At 61.0% G+C, this 23,170-nt stretch overlaps 2 protein-coding genes across 2 annotated transcripts in view; one reads left to right on the plus strand and one right to left on the minus strand.

Moving 5' to 3' along the window:
• The window catches only part of FAM83G (family with sequence similarity 83 member G), a 28,481-nt gene extending 10,408 nt beyond the window's left edge, over window positions 1-18,073 (plus strand). The window contains exons 3-6 of the mRNA XM_058705627.1: window positions 3,569-3,736; window positions 10,957-11,081; window positions 11,821-13,078; window positions 17,067-18,073. Of these exons, the coding sequence (XP_058561610.1) occupies window positions 3,569-3,736; window positions 10,957-11,081; window positions 11,821-13,078; window positions 17,067-17,477 (1,962 nt within the window). The 3' untranslated portion in view covers window positions 17,478-18,073. The remainder of the gene's footprint in view (window positions 1-3,568; window positions 3,737-10,956; window positions 11,082-11,820; window positions 13,079-17,066) is intronic.
• SLC5A10 (solute carrier family 5 member 10) overlaps window positions 1-23,170 on the minus strand; it is a 58,521-nt gene that overhangs the window by 27,370 nt on the left and 7,981 nt on the right. The window contains 5 exon segments of the mRNA XM_058705628.1: window positions 13,702-13,747; window positions 13,749-13,838; window positions 17,650-17,855; window positions 19,345-19,425; window positions 19,719-19,824. Coding sequence (XP_058561611.1) covers window positions 13,702-13,747; window positions 13,749-13,838; window positions 17,650-17,855; window positions 19,345-19,425; window positions 19,719-19,824 — 529 coding nt within the window.

The following is a 23,170-nucleotide window of genomic DNA, read 5'->3' on the forward strand; positions in this document are numbered from 1 at the left end:
TCGCGTTCAAATGGCAGAGAGGAGCTGGGAGCGGTATTTAAGTTGGGGTTTGACCATGGATAGGAGTCGTCCGTGTGGCAGAGAAAAGGAAGGTGGCCCAGCAAGGAGAATAGTGTGTGTGGCTCCAGGCCCGGGGTTTTAGGGAGGGGTCAGCTGGGTCAGGGGCCCCTGGGGAGAGATGCTGCCGCGGAGCCTGGGCCCGCGGTCCGCAGTTTTCTGGGTTTTCCAGTTGCGTGCAGAAACCCCTAGCCGTCTCACTCCTGCCCTTCCTCCCCCGGCGCTTCCACAGACCTACTCTACCCACTGGTCCCGTGAGCACACTTCTGCTCCAAGAGTGGTTCCTGTGGCCACAGGGAATCTGAGAAACAGCTCTGGGGGTGCCAGGAGTTGCAGACTGGGTGTCGACCCAGGGAGGCGGGGGGAGTCCCGTGCCGCTGGTGCAGAGCTGGAGGCAGGGCAGTGGTGGGCACCGTGAGATGCTCCAGCTGGCCCAGACAAGCCAGGCAGGGCACCTAGGCAGGGCACCTGGGCAGGGCACAGGGTCACCTCCAGCTTCCAGCCTCCCCCTCCATCTTCTCCCCGGCTTTGGCCCTGGCCTTGCCCAGGACCTCTGCAGAGTGTGTCTCAGCTGGGACGGCAGGAGGTGGCTGGTGTTGCCCTCTGGGTGGGGCCAGCAGCTTTGCGCTCAAGCCACACTGTGGGCTGGATAGACCACAGCAGTGAGCCAGGCCGACACCCCCATGTGGCAGATACGGAAACCCGGGGCCCAGGAGGAGCTGTGGCTTGTCCCTGGCTTCCCTCATTGCTGCGGCCCAAGCCACTTGGTCACATTCTCTGTTGACAGAAGCTCCCTGAGGCCCGCCTTAAGCCAGGCTCCCTCCACAAGGGATCTGAACGGGGGGCTCTGCCCTTGATGAGGTCACCGTGTTATGGGCAGGCTGAGCCACCCAGACAGATAATCAGGCAAGGGAGTGAATCCCTCCGTGCCTCAGTTTCCTCATCTGTAAAACGGGAGTAACAACCACTGCCTCACAGCATGTTTGAGAATTGAACGAGGTAGCCGTTATTGGGGCTCATTATACCATCCCACCCCACGGCGTGAGGGCCTGGGACCGCTCTCACTTTCTTAAGCAGAAGGCATGCTGGGTGGGGCGAGAGACCCGGGTTCTGGCCCCTGCTCTTCCATGCACAGAATGGGGATCTGCATGCAGAAGTCAAGGGCCTCCAGGAAGCCTCTGGTTCTGACTGGACAAGCTGTGGGGGCCTCCGTGGGGAGCACCAAGCCCCCTCCCCCAGCATCATCCCAGGGCCTAGGGGGCACCAAGCACCCCTCCCTGCTCCCGGCGTCAGCTGGCACCTGTTACAAGCCCTCCTTTGACCGCCCCCTGGCACTGAACCCAGTGTTTGGGGAGAGCTGGCGCTCAGCCCGGGGACCCTGTGGAAGGGATGCACCATGGGGGGCTGGCCCCAACAGGTCCAGCCCAACAGCAGATGATCCCTGGATCAAGTGCCCTACCTGCTAGAGGGTGACTGGGGAAGGACACACGTGGAGTGGGTCCTGCTGGGGCATGTCCCCCAGCCCAGGCCCAGGGCAGGTCCCCATCTGCCACAGCAGGCAGGGCCTGGAACCGGGCCTGACCGATCTGGTGGGGGAGACAAGGAAACGAGGGGTGATGGCTGCCTCGGAGGAGAAATGGGTTGGCTCCGCCCTTTCCAGGGGCGGCTTTATCCAAGGGGATCCCAGGGCTGGCTCTAGGGCTGTGGGATCCCAGGCGAGGAAGTCCCTGCCACCACCCCAGCCACCTCAGGGTCTCATCATGCTCCACCGGTGAGATCCAAGGCTGTTGTGAGCCCACCCGGCTGCCCTCGTGTCTCATCTGCCCTCTCATCCACCCCCTCGCCAAGCAATCTCTGGCCTTTCCTTAAACATCGCCTGGGACGGGGAACTCACTCTCTATCAATACCCTTTGCCTAACTTCGGGTCAGAAAGCGCCTCCTCAACTGGTACCAACGTCTGCCTCGACTGGCTCCTCCCTGCTTACCCTATAGCCCCTGCGTAGTCCGTACAAACTCCCTCTGCCCCACCCGAAACAGCCCCTCAGAGACTCAGAGCCAGCGAGCGGCTGTCCCCCAGAGAACGGAGTGAATCCTGGGCCTCAGCCACCATGGCGCCCTGGCTGGTCCCACAGCTCCACTGCACCCGTTGTGCCAAAGAGAAAGCTGGGCCCAGAGAAGCTAGGCGTCTTGCTCAGGGTCACACAGATCGAGTCCGGGGCAGGGCAGGGCAGGGAGGAGCCCAAATGGGCCTGCAGGGACCAGCTGGGTGAGCTCACCAGAGAGTGCAGACTCATCCCCAGCAGGTCCCAGGCTGCCTCTCCTTCACCCTGTGCCTGCGGATCCCAGTGAGGGGAGCCGGGCAGGCCACTCTCATGGTGGGGGTGGGGGTGAACTTGGCTCCCTAGCGGGCCTGGGTACGTTCTAGCCTGACTGTTCCCAGTTCATTGTATGGCCGAGTCCCTGGCCTCTCTGTGTAAGGCTTCTCCAGAAGGCTCTCAGACCCTGGACAGGGCAGTGGTGCCAGCCTTGAAGGATTGGAGGGGCTGGATGTCTGTGTTGGTTGTCAGCATCAGGCCCTGATTCTCATGGGCTCCCCCTTAGTGCCTGCTGGGACAGGGACGGACGGGGGACGAGAGAGAAGGCCAAAGATGGTCACCGAGCCCCACCAGGCCCGAGCGTCTGCTGACCACACAGGGGAGCTCATCCCAACCACCCTGTCCTTTCCCTGTTGCTTCTTCCTTCCTTGTGCTTTGACTCAGGCCAGTGCCCCTGCCTGTCCGGCCTGGAGCATGTCACTGCCCACGTCGGGCTAGGGCTTGGGGTAGATGCACTCTGACGTCTTGGGGTCTCACCCTGAGCCCGGTCCAGGAGGCTTGAGGTCAGCCATTGTGAGGACAGATGTCACACATGCTGGTTTGGACTCTGTCCAGCCAGGTAGGAGAGGTGGCAGCAGAAAGCCTGCCAAAGTCCACAGCAGCCCCGAGCTGCACGGGTGACCTCAAGAACAGCTGTGCCAGATGCTGCCTTCCTAGCTGTTGATACATCGGGTTGATCTCGGCGTCCCAGGGTGGCAGGTGGAGGGCGATGGTGTGGGCTGCTGTTCTGGCTCGGGAATGCAGCCCAGGAAGGGACCAAAACAGGGCGCCCCCGTGCTGAGCCCTGACACCCACAAGGAAGGCTGCTCTGGGGACTGGCCCTGACACGCTCCAAACCTCAGGCTGCAGCCCCCGACTCCAAGGTGTTCTGTCTTCCCTGCACCTGCCTCCCCGGCCAGGATACACAGGCTTTGTTCTCTGCAGTCTCGTGTTACGGAAACAGCGGGCACGTTGACTGTGCTTCTCCTCTATTTGCCGCTGCTCCAGAGAGTCCAGTCCCAGCCCCGAGGCCATGGGGGGCAAGGCGAGCGGGGCGCCCAGAGAGGGTGGTGGGCGTGGGAGGGCTGAGTGTCCTGCCGAGGCACCTGTCCCCACCGCCGCGCTGCCCAACAGCCCTGGTCTCTTCCTGCTCGCAGGTGATCGCCGTGGTCATGGACATGTTCACTGACGTGGACATCTTCAAGGACCTGCTGGAGGCCGGCTTCAAGAGGAAGGTGGCCGTGTACATCATCGTGGATGAGAGCAATGTCAAGTACTTCCTGCACATGTGTGAGCGGGCCCGCATGCACCTGGGGCACCTCAAGGTGAGCTTGCCTGGTCATGAATGACCAAGCGGTCATTCAGTTGGTCAACAAACACTTGGAGCACCTGCCTGCTAGGGATGGAGTCCTGTGCTTGGCACAGAGAGTTCAGTGATCCTAGAGCCTCCTGCCAAGTGGTCGCCTGACCTCTGGCTGAATGCCCAGAGGGACAGGACACTACTTCCAACAGTCAGAGATAAGATAAATGTTGATCAAGGGTTGATCAGACACTGGAACCCACGCAAGGTGCCACATCACATGTTATTTCAAAGCAGCCCATGCCACACTGGTTACCTGTCTTTGCTTGCACACTGCCAGTGACAGGGTGCTCACCACCTGGTCTCCAGCAGCTTCTTACATCCTATCTGGAGAGCTCTGACTCCCAGGAAGTTATTTTTGGGGGCTTAAGCCAGAATCTTTCTCTGTGTGACACCCACCCACCGGTGGATCTGGCTCTGACAGAGGCAGCTTCCTCGGGTTGAGGTCAGGCAAGGCTTCCTTGATGGCTGCAGAGTTGAAATAAACTTGAGGAGGGAGAGCAGAGTAGAAAGGGTTTTCTAGAGAAGGTCACCATGGAGCAGAGGTGGAGGGATCGGGGTGAACCTGGGTTCTTCACACTGCTTTGCTGTGTGTCCTTGAGCACATCACTTCCTGTCTCTGGGCTCTAGGATTTCACTGGTCCCAAAGAGAGGCAGATGGGCCAGGGGGCTGGGCTCTTCCGCTCAGATACCCTGCACTTGATCCCTCGCTTGCGGGCAGGAGGAGCCCTCCTTCCACCCAGCTGTCATTTGGCACCTACGGTGGGCAGCACGTTCCCCAGAGAGTACAGATCAGTATGCATGACAACAGCTGACACTTCCATAGTATTTCACTTGGGTCGGCCCCATCCTAGACACTTCACATGGTTATTTTATTTATTCTGCATGACGACCCGATGGGATAGGGCAGTTGTTCCCATTTCACGGATGGGGAAATGGAGGCACCTGTGCAGGTGTTTAACTTGCTGCCCATTAGGTTAAACATACGGGGTGTGGGGGCTTCCTGGCTGAGCCCCAGCTTCTGACGGGTCAGAATCCCCTGGGCTTCAGGCCTGTGATCTGAGCAAAGTCCCTGGAGAAGGGGCGACGCCGGGCTGGTCAGTGAGGGGCTGGGCTCCTGTGGCTGTAATTTGGCAGTATCTGTCAGTTGTGCCCACCCATCCCCGCTGAGGCCTTTCAAGTGGCTGTGAGCTCTCCAGGCGGAGAGTCGGTGGCTGTGGGGCCATTTTTATGTGGTCTCTCCGGCCGGCTGACCCCAAGCCCCGCGCTCACCCACCACCGCGCTGCCCGCCGTGTAATTAGCACCAAGCGTCGACTCCCGGGGCAGACAGCTCATGCTGGAGAGGTCCAGAGCGTGTAAGAGGCGTCTTTTGAAAGGTGACCACAGAAGCCTCTGCCCTGTGGGCAGCAGATCAGAGAACCTCCGGGCCCATCCCCACTGCACCCTTGCCGCGTGCCCAGTGCACACCTGACGCCCATCCCATTGCTCAGGGCCTGCATGCTCCCGGGGCAGGATGAAGAAGCTTGTCCATGCCAGGCGGGATCTGAACCCAGGATTGGCCGCTCCGAGGCCCAGCCCCCTGTCCAGTGCCTTTCCTCAGCAGCAGAGGCTCAGATGCAAGTCTGCTCGGAGCGTTCGGAGCTCCCAGGAGGTGGGGGGGAGGCAGGACTGGGCTGAGAACGTGACCCAGAAGGCTGCACGGCTCACTGTGCCAAGCCAGCGTGGGCCTTGGGCACGTGGCTCCACCTGTCTGAGCCTCCGGTGCCTCGTGGCCGTAATGATGTCTCATAGGGTTGTTTGAGGATGAAATGAGAGGAGACAATGGCTGTAAAAGCGCTCTGTGCGCTAAGGGGAGTTACGCGGCTGTTAGCAATAACAAGAAATTATAAACCCCAGGCCCCAGGCGGGGGAGGGTGTGTGTGAGGCCAACCCCCCAACACTTGAGCTCGAAATGAGGCCATAGCCCGAAGCATGGGAGGGGCAGCTCACCCCAGGGGTCCTTGGCACATTCTGCCCTGCTCACCACCTCCCTGCTCTGGGGAATGTTAGCAGGCTCTGCAGAGTGATGGGCCCAGGAGCTGGGTGCCACGGAGGGTCAGGTACCTTCCTGGGAAAGAACGTGTGACCCTGACCTCCTCATTCTTGCTGTTGAGCCCGCCTGCTCCACAGCCTGGGCAGGTGGCCAGAGGCTCCTGTGCGCCCAGCCCTGGCCAAGTGTCACCTTGTCGAGGGCCTGCCTGCTCGGCCTACCTCCCTGCCCGCGGGCCAGCTGGGCCCGGACCTGTCTCAGGAGCACTTCCTTTGCCGGTAATCCCTGGGCCCGCCCTCGGCTGCCCGCCACCCCTGCCCAGCTCTGCAGCGACCTGCCCTCAGCTCCTACGGGCCCAGGATACAGGTCTGACCCTGGTGGGGTCATCCTTGTGACTGTGGGGGTGTCGGGCACCAGTCTGGGCAACGCCAGGAGCCAGGCCTGCGCCCATCTCTGCCACCTGCACTGTAACCTTGGGCAGAGATACTGAATCTTTCTGGGCCTCGTTTTCCCTTTCCCTTCCCCTTCAAGCTGTGTTCTGGCTGGGGACTGCCCTCACACTCTCACCTCCAGGCAGCCCTTGAGGTGCCCTGCACCCCAGCCTCCTGCCTCCTGAGCCTCGAGCTCACACAACACATTCTGCAAACAGCCGGTGTATTGTGTGGGCCAACCCCTCTCTTGCTTTTGATTTTGAGGTCAAGTGGGAAGACACGCACCAGCACCTTCCCGGGTGTGAGGGTCCCGGCCATCCCCAAGCACCCCAGCCTGCTGGCTCAGCTGGCCCCTGACTCTCTCAAGCAGGGAGTGTGGGAATGAGCCACGCCAGGTGACCCAGTCACATTTGGGGTGAGACTGAGGGCTGAGGGATGCCCCAGAGGCAGGGGGAGCCAGGCTGGGCCTCCAGCCTCACAGCTGAGACAGGACCAGAGCTGTGAGATGCCTGACTGATCTGAAAAGCTAGTCGGCTCTGTGCGGCCAAACTGGAAAAACCAGCAGCTACTTGGGCTAAGGCCGGACCTATTTCTGATGAACAAGAAAACTCCAGCCACCGTGGCCGTGGGAAGGCACTTGATGAGGATACAGGATTCAGCCTGTGGCTTGGGTTCCACGCTGGCCAGGCCAGCCTTGGCCCCCTTCTGGTGCCCCTCCCCTCCCGTCCGGCCGTCTCTGATCCTGGCCTGGGTCTGTAACGGACTCGGGGTGTGGGGCAATGCTTCTCAACCAAGCGGGGTTTGCCTGGCTTGGGATATTTGGCAATGTTTGGAGACTTTTTTAACGGTTGTGACTGGGAGGGTACTATTGGAACCTGGCAGGTAGCAGCCAGGGACACTGTTAAGCGTGCACAGGACAGTCCCCACAACAGGGAATCGCCTAGCCCGGAATACCAGCAGTGAGCAACCCACCGTAGGGGAAGAGCCAGGGGCCCCTCAGACATCAGGGTCCTGGAGCTGGGCTGGCTCAGCCCTGCCCCATCCCCTACCCCTGAGGGTGCTGTTCATCTCAGCTTCTTGTTGTTCATCCCAGCATGGGGACACGGGTGCTCTGTCCCCTGCAGTCTGCACGGTTGGCCCGATCTCGCTGTCACCGGCCAGACCCGGTCAGGATGTGTCTCCGGGCCTCCCCACTTCTCCTCGGGCCCAGGAGATGTTAGCAGGTCCCTGCAGAGAGCCACTATGGTCCAGCTGGGGGCTGGACTCCACCTACTGGGAGACCATGGGTCGGTCACTCCCCCTCCCTGAGCCCACCTGACAGTCACACACGGCCGACAGTCCTGGCCTCTCTGGGCCTGACCTATGACACTCTAGATATGTTCTGGTCCTCTGTGTCAGTCCCCTCTTGCCACTTGAGCAGAACGGATCGTATCCCGGGCACACTGCATGTGGTGTCACATCCTACTTTGGCACCTCAAATTATGGAGCCCCCGCTGAGTGCCGGGCACCTTGCTGGCCCTCAGCCACGTGCACCGTGGCTTCCTTCAGTCTTCGCAGCAGCCCTGAAGCATAAGAGCGGGTAGGCCCGTTTCACGGGTGAGAAAACTGAGGTGTAGGGAGGCCCAGCTGGCATCCGTTTGGTGCCAGGACTGGAGCCATGTTTGACCAGAGCTCCGGGGGGAGGGGCACTGGGCTGGTCCCCTTTGCCTACCACTGTCCCACGTGTGGGCCACGGCCAGCTCAGTACAGGGTCAAGTGGCATCTTTGTGAGCTTAAGAGGCCCCGTGGGGGATACAGGCAGGGCGCTACAGGTTTGCCCCAGCCTAGTGTCCCCCACGCCGTGCCCCATACGTGGCTGGGGCAAGAGCTGCTCTTGGAGTGGATGAAACACTGCCCAGCCGTCCCCCCGATGTCCTCTCAGGGACCCATCACTGCCCCTTTGACACACGAGCAAGTTGAGGTTCCAGAGGGTCCACGGGCTTGCCCCGGCCACTCCTCTTGAGCCAGCCTGGGTGCCCTCCACCCTGCCTGCTCTGTGCTCTGCTGGGGGTGCCCCGGGGCTCGGAGACAATGCAGCTTTGTGGGATCCTCTCCCTGCGCTCACCCGAGCCCTGACTCCCGAGACGTTACCTCATCTGGGCCAGGCCCCATTGGGCGGGACCCACCCGGGAACAAACAGCCCCGGGATTGGATGGGCCTTAGAGTCGAGGCCATCCGTGCAGCATGCAGACAGGGAAACTAAGGCCCAGAGAGGGCCAGAGACCCACTTAGAGTCCCACAGCGAATCTGGCACAGCCAAGGCTGCCTCTCTCCTGGAGTTGAGTCACTCTGAGATGTAGGTGGTGACCTCCTGGGCCCTTCACGGGGCCACGCTTTGAGGTGGGCGGGGGCAGACACCGGTGAGGGGGGAATTGAGGCTGTTCTTCCGGGCTGAGGAGAGGCCTGTGGCCCCAGCATGCAGAGCTCTGGGCCGGGAGCCCACAGAAGCCACAGAACCAGGCTGTGGTCGGGCGCAGGTGACTGGAAAAGGCCTCGAAGCGCCTCCAGGATCTTTGTTACAACTTCTGGTCCCTGAGCATGCTCCGTGTTGGGTACAAAGTCACGAGCACTAATTGTCCTGGGTCATGGCCAGCTTCCTGCTGAGCTGGCTGTGTACAGACAGGCAGCCTGGGGGGCAGGGGAGCCGGCCCTGGGAGTAAAGGCTTATCTGCCTACTGGGCTGGGCCCAACACCCAGCGATTATTCAGCCCACAGCCAGGTGGACATCCATGCCCGCCCCATAAGCTCTGGGTACTGCCCTCAGGCTGCCCAGCGGAGAGGGGTCTGAGACCTATCACAGAGGGAACAGACACAGGAGCGCCCTTGGGCCGGGGGCCCGAGCGGAGGGTAGGCTCCCGCTCCCTTCTCTCTGCTGCCCCTGCCCTGACTCAGGCCGTCCCTCCCTGTCCTCCACTTCCTGCTTCTTATTCACTTCATGCGCCCTCCCCCCCTGCCCCACCGTTGGGTGCCAGAACTGTTTTTGAGGGGCAGCTCCAACCCGGTCACTCCTGCTCTGAATCCTTCCATGGCTCCCTACTGCCCACAGGGCTGAGCCAGGCCCTTAAGCAGGTGTGGGGTCTTGCATGGGCATCGGGCTGAACCTGTTCTACAGGCTCCATCACCCACCCTCCTCCCGAGACGTCCTCGTCCTGTCCTCTCGGGTCTTAGGCTGCTTTTGTTACCAGGCCTTTGTGTTCCCACGTCTGGAATGCTGCACCCTCTTCCTGCCTGCCCCACTCATCCTCTCGCCCTCTTTCGATGGCAGGCTTTCCCTGGAGCCTGTCCCGGCCCCCCACACTGGGGGCTCTAACTCATCTGCCTCCTCCCTCACCTCCAGCGGGGCGTCCTGGTCACAGTCCTTTCTGTGTGTGTGGCTGGGGGCTTGGCAGGGTGGAGGAATGAGTGTACGAGTGGGCAGTTAGTAAGCGGGGGCCAGTGAGTGGGCGAGGGCGACGGGGAAGCCACAGAGGTATGATGCCCTCTGGAGGGAGTGACTCCTGTCACAGTGACCCGTGGGCAGACTGATCAGGATGCTGTCAAGGGGGTTCCTGCCCCGGACAGGTGTCAGATTCACTGGGGCTTGTGTTAAAAATGAAATTCCTGGGGTGCCTGGGTGGCTCAGTCAGTGAAGCATCTGACTTCGGCTCAGGGCGTGATCTCGAGGTTCATGAGTTTGAGCCCCGCGTCAAGCTCTGCACCGGTGGTACAGAGCCCGCTTGGGATTCTCTCTCTCTCCCTGTCTCTCTCTGCCCCGTCCCCACTTGTGCTCTCTCTCTCTCTCTGTCTCTCAAAATAAATAGATAAAACAATGAAATTCCCAGCCTGACCCCAGTCCTCCAGAGGCACATCTCTGCTCTGGGGAATTACCTGCACCAGATGAGCACAAGTGTCCTTCCCATCCTGAGGCTCTACTTTGGGGTCCCCTCAACTGTCCCCTCCACTCCTGGGCCTCAGCCACACTCGCTTTGCCCTTCCTGGGGTCTGCTGTGCCCCAACTCTCCTGGTGGAAAGAGAGTGCCACAGGGCCCCACAGACTGCGCACCAGGGAGGCCTCAGGTGGTCAGAGAGTCCAGAGAAAGGCAGGAGCGACCTGGCTCTGACGGGAGGCAGTGGTGGCCCCGGGTCTGCTCCCTCTGGGTCTTCCCTTCCCTTCCCATGGTCTCTCGGGGCCCTTCTAGCTTGCTTGGAGCCACAGGGCCGCTCACTCACCCTGGGAAGGCCACAGACTTGCCCGCGTGCAATCCCCAGGTTCCCCGAGAGCAGGCCCCCCCATCCCCAGCTGCACAGCCGCCAGAGGACTTTTCTAAATTGTGTCTGCACGCCCCACCTGCTCAAGACCCTGCAATAGCCTCCCGCCACCTGCACCGGCTTTTCCCAAGCTGGCCTGGCCACGCAGGTCTTCTCCTGCCCAGGGCTGCCCTGTGGACAGCCTTCGGGTCACACCCAGAACACCCTGCCCCATGCCCTTTGTCACTGTCACACACACCACCCCCCCCACTTTCTACCTTCATATCGCTGCACTCGCCACCTTGGTCTAGACCCTGTGGTCCCCACGTACAGCACCCCCTTTCTCCAGGCCTCACTGCCCCATCCTTCCCCATCCGAGCCCCTGTCCCCCGCACACCCTGCCAGTGTGGTCAGTGCTCTGATCACATGTAATTCTGCCTCCTGTCGCCCCAACACAGAATCTCAGGGTGCGGAGCAGCGGGGGAACAGAGTTCTTCACACGGTCGGCCACCAAGTTCAAGGGTGCCCTGGCCCAGAAGTTCATGTTCGTGGATGGAGACCGGGCCATCTGCGGCTCCTACAGGTGACTCTCCAGCTTTCTGGGGGCTGGGGACAGAGGTGGCTCCGGTTCCCAGATGGTTTCTGCCCTTAATCCTGCCTTATGACACCCTGGTTATTCCGGTTCACTGGTCCCAAAACTGCTGAGGTGTGAGCGGGGCTGGGGCACGCCCTCACGCCGCCCGCCTGTCTCCGGAAACGGGCTGGGGAGGGCTTTTGTCTTTAAGACTGTTGTTCCAGCCTGAGGTGTCACCAGCCTAGAGATGGGTGTGGGCCAGGCGCACAGGGCGGTCACTCCTAGAGCCGCCTTCGAGGATGGGCCATGATGAGGATGGCTGTGGCCCAGCTCTGCAAGCCCCACCGAGCAGGGGGCACAGGGCGGGGGCTGCCCACAGCCACGCTGGGCTTGGCGGCAAAGTCACGGGCGATAGCACCTGCCATGTGCACGGGATGACAGCAGGGATGTTCCGGGCATTCTGTGAGCGGCCTTACAGGGGGCCCTAACCCCCAAGAGGAGCCCCACGCTGTGCTGTTTTACACAGGTGGGAGCGGCCTCGGTGTAAGCGACTTGTCCCAGACTCAGGTCTGACCCCGAGGCTTGTGCCGTTCCCTGCCCCTGCTCGCTTCTTGGTTCCATCCGGGGCCCCGGGGCCACAGTCTGATGAACACCGGCCTGTGGGTGCACGGTGGGGGGCCCCAGGCTGGAGGGAGGGGGGCAGGCCCCCACGTGCCTGACCGGGCTGCCCCCTCCCCCTGTGTTGCAGCTTCACGTGGTCGGCCGCGAGGACAGACCGCAACGTGATCTCCGTGCTGTCTGGCCAGGTGGTGGAGATGTTTGACCGGCAGTTCCAGGAGCTGTACCTCATGTCCCACGGTGTCAGCCTCAAGGGCGTCCCCATGGAGAAGGAGCCGGAGCCAGAGCCCATCGTGCTGCCCTCCATGGTACCACTGGTGCCCTCGGGCACGGTAGCCAAGAAGCTCGTCAACCCCAAGTACGCGCTGGTCAAGGCCAAGAGTGCCGACGAGATCGCCAAGACCTCCTATGAGAAGCAGGAGGGGAAGAAGCCCCCGGGGCTGCGGGGCGCGGCGCTGGCCGAGCGGCCGGGAGACCTCGCCGAGGCGCCCCCACCTATCCACCCTGGGCTGCTCAACCTGGAGCGGGCCAACATGTTCGAGTACCTGCCCACGTGGGTGGAGCCGGACCCGGAGCCTGGCAGTGACATCCTGGGCTACATCAATATCATCGACCCCAACATCTGGAACCCCCAGCCCAGCCAGATGAACCGCATCAAGATCCGAGACACTTCCCAAGCTGGCACCCAGCTGTGGAGGCAAAGCCAGGACTGTGGCCCCACCCCCGGGCCCGGTGCCCCCGAGGACAGGGTCCCAGCTGAGAACGCTAAGAACGGCCTTCCCCAGGGGGACCCTGAGCCACAGCCCCCCGTGCCCAAGCCCCGGACAGTCCCTGTGGCAGAGCTGCTTGCCCAGCACGGCGGCGACGGTGTGGACTGGGCCCTGGAGGCCCCAGGGGAGGAGACGCCCCAGAATGGGACAGACCATGAGCCGCCCAGGACACCGGGCCCAGGCCATGCCCCACTCCAGCGGCAGGTGTCTGTGACCCAGGATGACCCTGACGGCCACGGAGCGGTGATCCCCAATGGGCTAGATGGGGACGAGGAGGAAGATGATGATGACTATGTGACCCTCAGTGACCAGGACAGCCTCTCAGGCAGCTCTGGCCTTGGCCCTGGCCCCCGGCGGCCCTCGGCGGCCTCCTCTTCTGTGTCAGACGAGTACTTTGAGGTGAGGGGGCGCTCAGCCCCTCTGCAGAGGCGCCACTCGGAGCAGGTAGCCAACGGGCCAGCCCAGCCCCCCCGACGACAGCTGAGTGCCCCCCACATGACCCGCGGGACCTTTGGTGGACCCCTGGGTGGCTCGCCGTGGGTCCCAGGTCGGGAGAGAGAAGAGGCGGGTACTCCAAGGAGGATGCAGGCTCCGCACTCCACGGACAAGGAGACCCAGGTGGGTCGGGGTCCCCGCACGTGAGGGGTCCTGGGAGCCCCTCCCCCAGCCCCAAGCACCCAGTGTGGTCACCTGCTGGGGTGCCGCATCCCCAGATCAGACAGCTTTGCACGCTATGTACAGATGGAGAAACTGATGAGCAGAGGGAGGGGGGTAGGTGGCAACCACCCCAGGGCCACACGCGTGGCTGGTCCCAACCCAACGCTGGGCACCCACAGCCTCAGTGCCCCACAAAGTCAACCTAAGCCAGCCACTGGGAGCCGAAAGGAAACGCACCTAACATACCCAGAGATTTCAGACACTGGTGTTACAGGGAGTCAACTCGGCCCTGCCATAGCGGTTGACCCCCTCCCTTGTTTGCTGACCGCACCGAGATGGTTCTTTCTAGCCCTGAGGTCACACAGCAGTAAGTGGTCCCTTGTCTGGACCTTTATGCCAAGCCACCTCCATGTCAATCCCTTTGATTATGGCCCTGGGGAGCACTCTCCTCCCCTCTCCCCTAAGGCTAGGAAACAACCTCACATTCGTCCTTTGCCTCTCCTCCCGGTGAGCACTGCAGGTCAGGGACCCAGAACCCTGGACCCCCTGCAGCCCCGGGCCCAGCCCCCGGTGTCCTGTTCTACCTGGAAACAGCGCACGGCTGATCATGCCTGGCATGATGATCAGGCCCCATGGGCAGCATCTTGAGGTAGCTGGCCAGGATGGAGCCCGCCTTGGCGTGGTTCAGGTCCCGGGCGGACAGCGACCGCTGCACGATGACCTGGGGGCACGAGGAGGGGGTGAGTCCTCAGCCCCGCTTGGGGGTGCCACTGTTCTGTATCACTGGCCTGGAGCTTTAAACCCAGGGATTTGGGGAAGCTTGTGGTCAAGTAGCAGAGGGGTGCTAGAAGCTGCCTGAGCGTGGCTCCCCATGTAGCCTGAGGCAAATCCTAACTGGGCCTCAGTTTGCAGATCTGCAGCATGGGAGGAGGGACAGATAATTGGAGTCGATGGCATCTGAGATCCCTCCCAGCTCTGGACATTATGAGTTTTCTTTCCTTTCTTTCCCTGTCTTTCTTTCTTCTTTCTTTTTCTTTCTTTCTTCTTTCCTTCCTTTCCTTTCCTTCCTTTTTCTTTCTTTGTTTCTCTCTGTGTCTTTCTTTCTTCCTTTTCTTTTCTTTCTTTCTTTCTTTCCTTTCTTTCTTTCTTTCTTTTCTTTCTTTCTTTCTTTCTTTCTTTCTTTCTTCTTTCCTTCTCTCTCTCTCTCTCTCTCTCTCTCTCTTTCTTTCTTTCCTTTCTTTCACAGCTTTACGGATCGGGGGCGCCTGAGTGGCTCAGTTGGTTAAGCGTCCAACTTTGGCTCAGGCCATGATCTCGCGGTCCGTGAGTTCGAGCCCCGCGTCGGGCTCTGTGCTGACAGCTCAGAGCCTGGAGCCTGTTTCAGATTCTGTGTCTCCCTCTCTCTGACCCTCCCCTGTTCATGCTCGTGTCTCTCTCTGTCTCAAAAGTAAATAAACGTTAAAAAAGTAATAATAAATAAATAAATAAACAGGCTTTGCAGAAGTATAATTCACATAGAGTTCAGCCACATAAACTGTACAAAACTAATACACAGTTTTAGTGTGTTTGTTCACGAGAGTTGTACAATCTACACCTTCTAATCGAAGCATTTTTCTTTTGGTGCTCTGCAGTTTAAGTCACCAGCTGCAGTTCAGAAGTAAGAATGTGTGATTTTAACCATATTTTCCAGACATGCTGGTTAAACGGAGAGCTCCCAGCATTTATTTTCCTCTGAGACATGATAGAGCATTCGTTACAGGGGTCTGGAGGGGCAACCCTGAGTATGAAGGACAAGCTGACCTCAATCCTGCTTTGGCACTGGCTACCTCTGACGTGGGACAAGTCGTGGCCTCACTTGGGGCCTCAGTTTCCCTGTCTGGACGATGAGGGGGTTAGACGCAATTCTCTGATGTCCTGTGGGTGCAAGAGCCCAGGGCTGCGCTCCTCATGGAAGAGAAAAAGCAGTTCCCTAAAACCCTGTGTATTGTATTCCCATCATTTTGTTCTGTGCTCGTGGAGGGCAGCCCCTGGGAGGCAGGGGTGGGGGGCAGCTGCTGTCACCCCATTCTGCAGCTGGAGAAGCTGAGGCGAGCGGCAGGGCCGGGCCCTTCCCTCTGCAGTGTCAGTGGGCTGCTGCGTCCCCACGACCTCTCAGCCCGGGCTGGGCCGGCAGCTGTTACCCACTCCCCGTGCTCGGCCGCTTAACCTCCCTGATCCCCTGTGCCTTCATCTCTAAAGTGGGCTACTAACACTGACCCGCAGGGTTGCTGCAAGGACTGAGCGAGGCACCATGCAGGTGGCCCAGCTCACGCCCGGCCGGTCGCGAGTTTCCCCAAGTTTAGGCTTCCCTTGGGGTGCAGCCTCGGGGTCAGCCACGGCTCAGTGCTGGCCCGGGGGCCTTTGGACCCTGGCGCCACTCTGGGAAAGTCCTGAACTGGCCTGGTTGTCCTGTCTGTCTCGGCCGTGAGGTGAAGGCGAGAGAACCTTCCCGTGGGTGAAACCAGGTTACGGGTGCCGCGCACTCACACCGGGAAAAATGGCGCTCGCTGTCCTGATTAACGTAGCTGCTGCTGTCACCTGAAAGGGACACTCCACGTGAAACCGCAGGAGCAGCAGGTGACAGAAGGTACCTCGCCACAGCAGGCAGGACCCCAGGAGGCCCCCTGGCCCGAGTGCCTCCCTGCGTTTCAGACAGGGACACTGAGGTCAGAGAGGGGCTCCGTAGAGCTCTCTACCCGTTGGGCCTTTCGCCTCCTGCCTTATTGGGTCAGTTTGTTTCTGAGTTTGAGTGTCAGTGACACGTGGGGGATGAGCCAGGAGGTAGTGAAAAGTCTAAAGACCATGAAAAGCCCTGTGGCCCCAGCACACAGAGCTGCCTTCTGGTGCTGACCAGAGTGGGCATCCTGGGGGGCTGGCCTGGCCCAGTGGCTGGCTGGAGTCAGGCAAAGCCCCTGCTTGCTGGTGAGGGTCACAGCAGAGTAGCACCAGGCACGTGGGATCCGGTGCAAAGGTACCTATGTCGCAGGGGTTCTGGTCCCAGTCCTGGTTGTGCCCCAGGCAGACCCAGCGGGACCCGGGGTGCAGGTGCCTATATTGAGGGCTTTTGGTCCGAGGCCTGAGCGGGAAGACGCCAGGGAAGTGAGGCCGCAGCCGGGCCGTGAAGCCCCAATGTCAGCGGCGTTCGGCCTCGGCCTCCCTGTGTGACCCTCCTCTCCAGGCAGCAAGGCCCATTCAGCCCTGACCTCGAGGCCAGGCAGCGTGCTGACTCACTTGGCCTTTGTGGGAAAATCTCCTGCCCTGTGTCCCGCCCAGAGACGGCAGTGTCAGCCAGGCCCACGCTGAGTGGCGAGGAGAGGAAAGCAGAGGTGCCCGAGGGGGGTGGAGGAGCATGTCTTGCAGGGAAGGCTCTCCTCATTCATCCCATGGTGGCCGGCCGGGTCGGCCCTTGGGCCTTGCTGCCTCACTCGCGCGGTGGGGTCCTTGGGTAAGATGGTTGTCTGAGGCTTTGCTGGCACAAGACCTTTTGCTGCCTGGAACTGCCCACGGCCTTCCCGGGCAGGCAGAGCAGGGGGCATTGCCCGCCTCTGCCCAGAGGAGTAGGTGGCTGGCGGAGGTGACCTGATGCGTTCACAGCCCAGGGAGGACAAGATTCAGACTCCAGAAGAAGACCCAGCCCACGCAGTCACCAGCACTGCACCACCCGCGGTGGACGGGTGGAGAAGGCTGGGGCAGGAACGGTAGGAACTCGCCTTACTGTAACCGTGAAAGGCGGGACCCATCGCTGTGTGACACGAGGGGAAACTGAGGCACAAAGTAGTGAGACGAACTTGTCTAGGACCGCCCGCTGGTGAGTGGCAAGGCCAAGAGACATAAACCCAGGTGAGCCGGCTGCCGCCTGCCCCTGGCCCTTGGGGGGGTCTCCTCACTGTCTCTGCTCTTTCTCTCCTAGGGCCAACAGATCCCCCATTATAGAGTCCCTGCCTCGGGGACCAGGGATAAAGATGGCTTCCTGCGGCCCGTGAGGACCTCGGGACCCCCGCGGTACCGCGCTGCGGCTGCCGATGGCACCCAGAGCTCTACCAGGAAAGCGAGCCCAGCCGTAACAAGCACGTACCCCTGGCAGGCCAAGGCTGGCCCCGTGCCCCGCACGCTGGCAGATCCCGGGACTCCAAGGCAGGCCCGAAATGCCAGCCCCCAGGCCGATGGCAGGGTCGCTGAAGAGCATCCAAGTCCTTTTGGAATCCCCTACTCCAAACTGTCCCAGTCAAAGCACCTGAAGGCCAGGACGGGCAGCGGCCAGTGGGCCTCATCTGATTCTAAACGGAGGGCCCAGGCCCCCCGGCACCACAAGGAACCCTAGCACCCTGTCCCTGGGCCTGGAGCCGTGCAGTCCGTGGCCTGTGCCCCAGCCCAGACTCACCATGCAGGTGTTCCTGGGGCCGCGCCAGGGATCGGCAGATGGGCCGCCCAGACTCTCCAGGGCCCATCCCGGAAGGCAGGAAGGTAGGGCGGGTGGCGACAGCGACACTCACCTGGTCAGTGCACCAGTACCAGGTGGCCATGATGGTCAGACCGAAGGTCATCCCAGTCCACGGGAGGTCCCCTGTGTGGGGGTCTCGGAACATGTGCATGGCGTCTGCACGGGGCAGGTGGCAGGTCGTGTTTGCGATGGTCCTGGATGGGACGGCCTGGGCGTAGGCTGCCGCCAGCTGCTCATAGCCGCCGATCTGGTCAAAGGCTGGAGGGGTCGGGGTGGGACGGGGACGGGCTGGTGGCCGATGGCCCTGACTCCGGGCCCCCACTTCCCGATGCACCAAACTTGACTTTTTCCCATCCACCTTTCCCAGGGTCTGGAGAGGCGTGGAGGGTAGAGGGTTTTCCAGAACAGGGGAATTCAAATGACTATTTTATCTGTATTTAAAAATAATACTGTTAAATGAGCATTTTGCACGTGGACACCACAGTGTCCTCTTGGCCCCCGGACGCCTGTTGGCCTCGGGCAGGGGTTCTCTGCCAAGCTTCAGACTGTAGAATCAAGGAAGCAAAAGCATTTTTTCTTGGCATTGGAGGACCTTCCCGGGGAGTCTAAAAGTGTTAAAGTCCTGACCTGGGGCTCCTAAAGGATGTGATTTTGGCAGAGCTGAGGATGGCTGGCACGTAGCACTGAGAACAGAAACAAGTCCCAGAAGGGACAAGGGCATGACCAAAGCCACCTGGCCCACCGGCCGGGGCTCGAGCCAGAAGTCTTTCCTCTCGAGGCCAGAGCACATTCACTCCCTCACTGTTCCCGTCTACCTCAGAGTCAGGGCCCTGTGTGGCCAAACCCTGGCCCATCTGCGGCTTTTGCTGTGTCTGTAACCACCCCTCCCGTCCAGGCTGGGCCCGGCTGCCTGGGTCCCTCTCCTGCAGTGGGGTCTCCTCCCTGGTCTGAAAGCAAGCAGGTACACAAAGTCTGGATACAGGAAAATCCCTAGTCTCACCTGCAAGCCCCTCTCCCCTGCCTTTCCCAAGCAGGAAGCCTGCTCCCGGACTCTGGGCCCCCAGCCTCATTGCCGCCCGGAGCCCAGGCCGGGCCGGGTACTCAGAGCAAACGTACAAACACTATACAAAGATCGGAAATTACCAGGCTGGAGGATCCTACAGTCTGAGTCTGGAGGAGGCTTTCAAGGCCTCTGTTCACCCTCTGTGCGATCCTCCTGGCTCTGATCGCATACTTCCCAGGACGGGGAGTTCACTACCTATTTATTGAGGGAGCCCTCTGAGCTTCCTCCGGGTTCCCTGACTAGTATCACCGAGCTGTCTAAACCCTCTTCTCTCCTCCCCTGCCACCGGCCAGCAACCCGTAGCAGGACTTCTTGGGATTATGCACATGATTTTAAACAGTTGGAGCCCATCAATGCCCTGGCAGTGTTCGTGGATGGTGTGCGCACCTGCCCTCGGCCCTACGTCACCATCTAGTCCTGAGCCAGGGCAGGTGCCGTGGCCCTGCATTCTTGAGTCCCCTCCACACCAGACTGGAGCCGGCCTGGAGCTGGTGACAAGTGGCAGCTGGGCGACAGGTGGGAAAGGAACACACAGCCTCTGTCACCCAGGGGAGGCTGATGGGCTGACCGCCTCGTGGCTCGACCCTGCGAGTCCACCACCCCCTCCTCCCCGCCCAGGGCTGGCACCTGGGTCCTAACAGGGCAGACCCCCAAAAGCGCTGGCTGCGGGGGGCTACCCCTCACCTTTGACGGTCAGGATGACGGCCCCCACCACCATGATGAGCGTTTGCAGGGCGTCCGTGTAGATCACAGCAGCCAAACCCCCTGTGGGTAGAAAAAAGGGAGCTGGAGAAAGCTGTGCCCCGAGGGAGGAGGGACGGCGGTTCCACGTACCTGTCCCCTGCCCTCTCACAGGTGGGTGAGCTGTGGACCGCTCAGCTGGGCCGGCGGAGCCCGATTCAAATCTCCGCCGGCCAGGCTGTGCGGGGAGGTGACCCCCCGGCTCCCGCCCACCTCTCAGGCCCCTGCACACCTCTGCCCGGCCACGTGGACACCCGGGCTGGCGGTCAGGTCCTCTGTCCGCGGGCCCCCGCCCGACCCCCGCGAGGGCGCCCTACCTGCGATGGTGTACAGGGCCGTGATGGCGAGCATGAGGGTGGTGGAGAGGTAGAAGTTCCAGCCCAGACAGATGTGCACAAAGAGGGCCCCTGCGTACAGGTCGATCTGCGGGAGGGGAGAGGAAGTTGCGCGGAGGCCCGAGGTGACCGCAGGACTCAGGGCACCGCTCACTCGACGTGCGGCCTCAGTGCCCCGTGGACACGGAGGGAGAGACGCCCCACGCACACACCCACCGGCGCTGCTGGGAGGGCGGGAGGGGGTTGTGGCCGTGGACGAGCGGTTGTGCAGGGGATGCTGCTGATTTAATAAAGTCCCGAGTGGCCGATGTCCACCAAGGAGCAGTGCTGTTACTGAGTCTGGCCCCTGCCTGCAGATGTAAAGGAGGAGCCCTGTGTCCTTGGTTCCCAGGGGTCCATGACAAGGAGGAGTCCAGGAGGGCTTCCTGAAGGAGGCCCGAGAAACCTTACGGGCCTGAAGAAACAGATCTGCAGCCTAGGGCTCCAGGCCCATATCCGTTTGGGTGTGCCCCCTGTTCTCTGCTCCCCATTAGACAGGCGGTCCTGAAAAAACACCAGACGTGTTCTGGGGGCAGGCCGGGGGTGGGCAGGGGGGCAGTCTTGCTCACTGCCCTCTGGTGGGATTGGAACTGAAGCCAGGACCGTGTCTCGGGCCAAGGCTGGTCCCCAGAGGCTGCACTGGATACAGACGCTGCCATCCCAGACCCTGGGGCAGCCTATGGGGCTGGAGTCCTAGTCCTGGGGTGAGCCTCACACCCCTAATTCTACCCCCACCCCCATACTGTACTGGGAGCCCAGGGAAGGAGGGCAGGACTGTCCTGTGAGCTCAAGGGGGCTCCACCCTGCCTGGTTTCCAAATGTGCCATTCTGGGCTTGCTCAGTTCAGGGGAGATGACCTGAAATACAACCTTTGGGGCCAACAGGCTCCCGAGAAGGCTGAACGAGGCTGCGTGGGACCAGGGGGCATGGGGCCCCTTCGAACTACTGCAGTGCCTGGCCCGACATCCAGCTGACCAGCACCGCCCAGTCGGTCTTGTGGACCCCCGGTTCCCCCAGGCTCCAAGCCCTAAGGACACAGAGCCCCGGCCGAGCCTGGGTGTCACTCCAGAGCCTGTGTTCCCTGTCCCTCTCCCTCCAGGCCCCTCCTTTACCCTCCCTTGGAGAGACCAGCCAGTGTGGACTCTGACAAGGTGCTTTGAGGAGATCGGCAGCCCGTCACTCTGGTCCCTGGCTTTGGTGGTGTGTGAGTGTGTGTGTGTGTGTGTGTGTGTGTGCATTCGTACGTGTGTCTACCTCCAGCTCCAGGAGAGAAGCCCAGGGTTGTGAATATCAGAGCAGGAAGGACTCTTCAAGCCCCCTCCCCCATCAGACCGGAGGAGACACAGAAGCCTGGGGAGGGGACGTACTTCCCCGAGGTCAGGTTCCAACAGGTATCAGAGATTGGAGTTGCCAGGTGAATGGGGAACAAGAGGTCTCTAGAAAGCAGCAGCCTCTTCCTCCCGCCTGCTCATCCTCCTGCCACCCAAGACCCCTCTCCGCACCCAGGCCACCCTCAGAGCCCTGATCTGTGTGGCTGGCCTTCAGGCCCCAGCCACTCATCTCTAAGCCCAGGTGACTCTGGCCACACCAGACTGGCCACCATTCCAGGCCCAGCACTTCACGGCCTCCAGGCCTCAGTTGGCCAGGTCCCTGTGCCTTGGGGCTGCCCAGTCCGCAGGCTCCATCTTCCAGAACTATCTTCTCCGACGCCCTGCTCGGAGGGACTCTCTACTCAGGGACTCCCGTCTGGGGCGGTGGGCCACGAGGAGCCATGAGGACTTGGACAGTGTCAGGAGCAGTACAGGCCAAAGTGTGGAGGTGGGACTCAGCCGCTGTCCTCACTCCAGGACCCTGCACGGCATCCAGCGACAGCCTGTGCCGCAGCGAATATGAGATTGCCTACAGGCTCCCGGGGAGTCCCTGACCAGGAACTTTAGACAGCACCCAGCCCGACTGGACCTCCCCTTCTGCAGCCCGAGCCCAGTCTCTTGGGGGCCCAGGAGAGCTGCGGCCTCATAGAAGCTAAGAGCCCTAAACTGTGTCCCTGATCACATGGCTTTGTGGAGGTCATGCCGCCTCCTGGGCCTTGGTGGCTCTTATCTGGAAAATGGGTAAGCAGATATGGAGACGGGCACAGGGGCAGGCCCAGCCTCCTCCATCCCTCTACAGAGCCCTGCCCTCAGCGGAAGCCGGCGTAAGTGGGGAGTAGGACCTCCAGGGGTGGCCCATCTCCATCGAGGCCACCACTGTCCCTTCAGGGCTCCAGAAACTTCTCACCTTTGCCACACTCCCTGGCACCTGACCCACCGGCCACTGCTGTTGATTCTGTTTCCAAAATACTCCCATGTCTACCCTCTGGCCCATCCCTTGGGAAGCCCCTCCCCGCCTCCTCCTGCACTCAGCTTGTTCAGAGAAAAATCAAGTTCTCTGCATTTCCACCGCGCACGGAATAAAATCCAGCTAGCCAGGCCCAGAGGTCCAGGCGTCGTCCACCAGGCCCCCTCTGTCCCCTTCAGCGCTCACCCCTCCCCGAGCTCCACGGCTCCCTGCGCTCCAGCCTCGCCCCTTCCCTCAGCTGCCATAAGCCTGGCCTTTCCCACAGAGACCACTCTCTCCAAAGGGAGCCTGCTCTCATCCTTGTAGATTTCAGCCTCGCCTCTGCTTCTTTGATCAACGTTTTTACTGTTATAATTGTATTCGTCTGTTTACTTATCTGTCTGGAACACTAAGCTCCCAGAAAGCAGGGAATGTGTTTATCATCCGGTGCTCGGCCAGGGCACACATTATGTATGTCAGGGTTGGCACACCAGAGACCACAGACCAGATCCAGTCCACACACATTGGTGTGGAGTTTCTCCCTCCAGCAGCAAATCTGAGCAGCTCGTGTGTGTCCTGCAAAGCCAAAACTATTTACTTTCCAGCCCGCCGCAGACAAACTTAGCTGGCCCCTGGCGTGTATTTTTTTCATTCAGTCCTATGAGCTATGCCAGGCATGTAGCACTGGGGGCGCATCCATGAACAGAGAGAAGAAATGAGGGAGGCAGACAATAGACATTCTAAGTGAATTATGCAGACTGTCTTCAGACCAGAAGATAGTCGGTGTACGGAGAAGAGGGAGAGCGGGGAAGGGGCAGGCTTCACTGAGAAGGTGAAATTTGAAAGACTTGACACAGGTGAGGACGTGAGCCATGTGGATATCCAGGGGAAGAAGGTTCCAGGCAGAGAACACAAGGGCAAAGGCCCTGAGGCAGGGTCACGTCTGGTGTGTTCATGGATGTGCAAGGAAGCCAGGGTGGCTGCAATGATGTGTGTGACAGAAGAGGGACAGGTGAGGTTAGCAGGGTAGCAGGGGCCCCTTCTTGGAGGATCTTGTAGGCCATGGTTGGCCTTTGCTC

This window comes from Neofelis nebulosa, chromosome 16, assembly GCF_028018385.1.
Source record: "Neofelis nebulosa isolate mNeoNeb1 chromosome 16, mNeoNeb1.pri, whole genome shotgun sequence".
Classification (NCBI taxonomy): domain Eukaryota; kingdom Metazoa; phylum Chordata; class Mammalia; order Carnivora; family Felidae; genus Neofelis; species Neofelis nebulosa.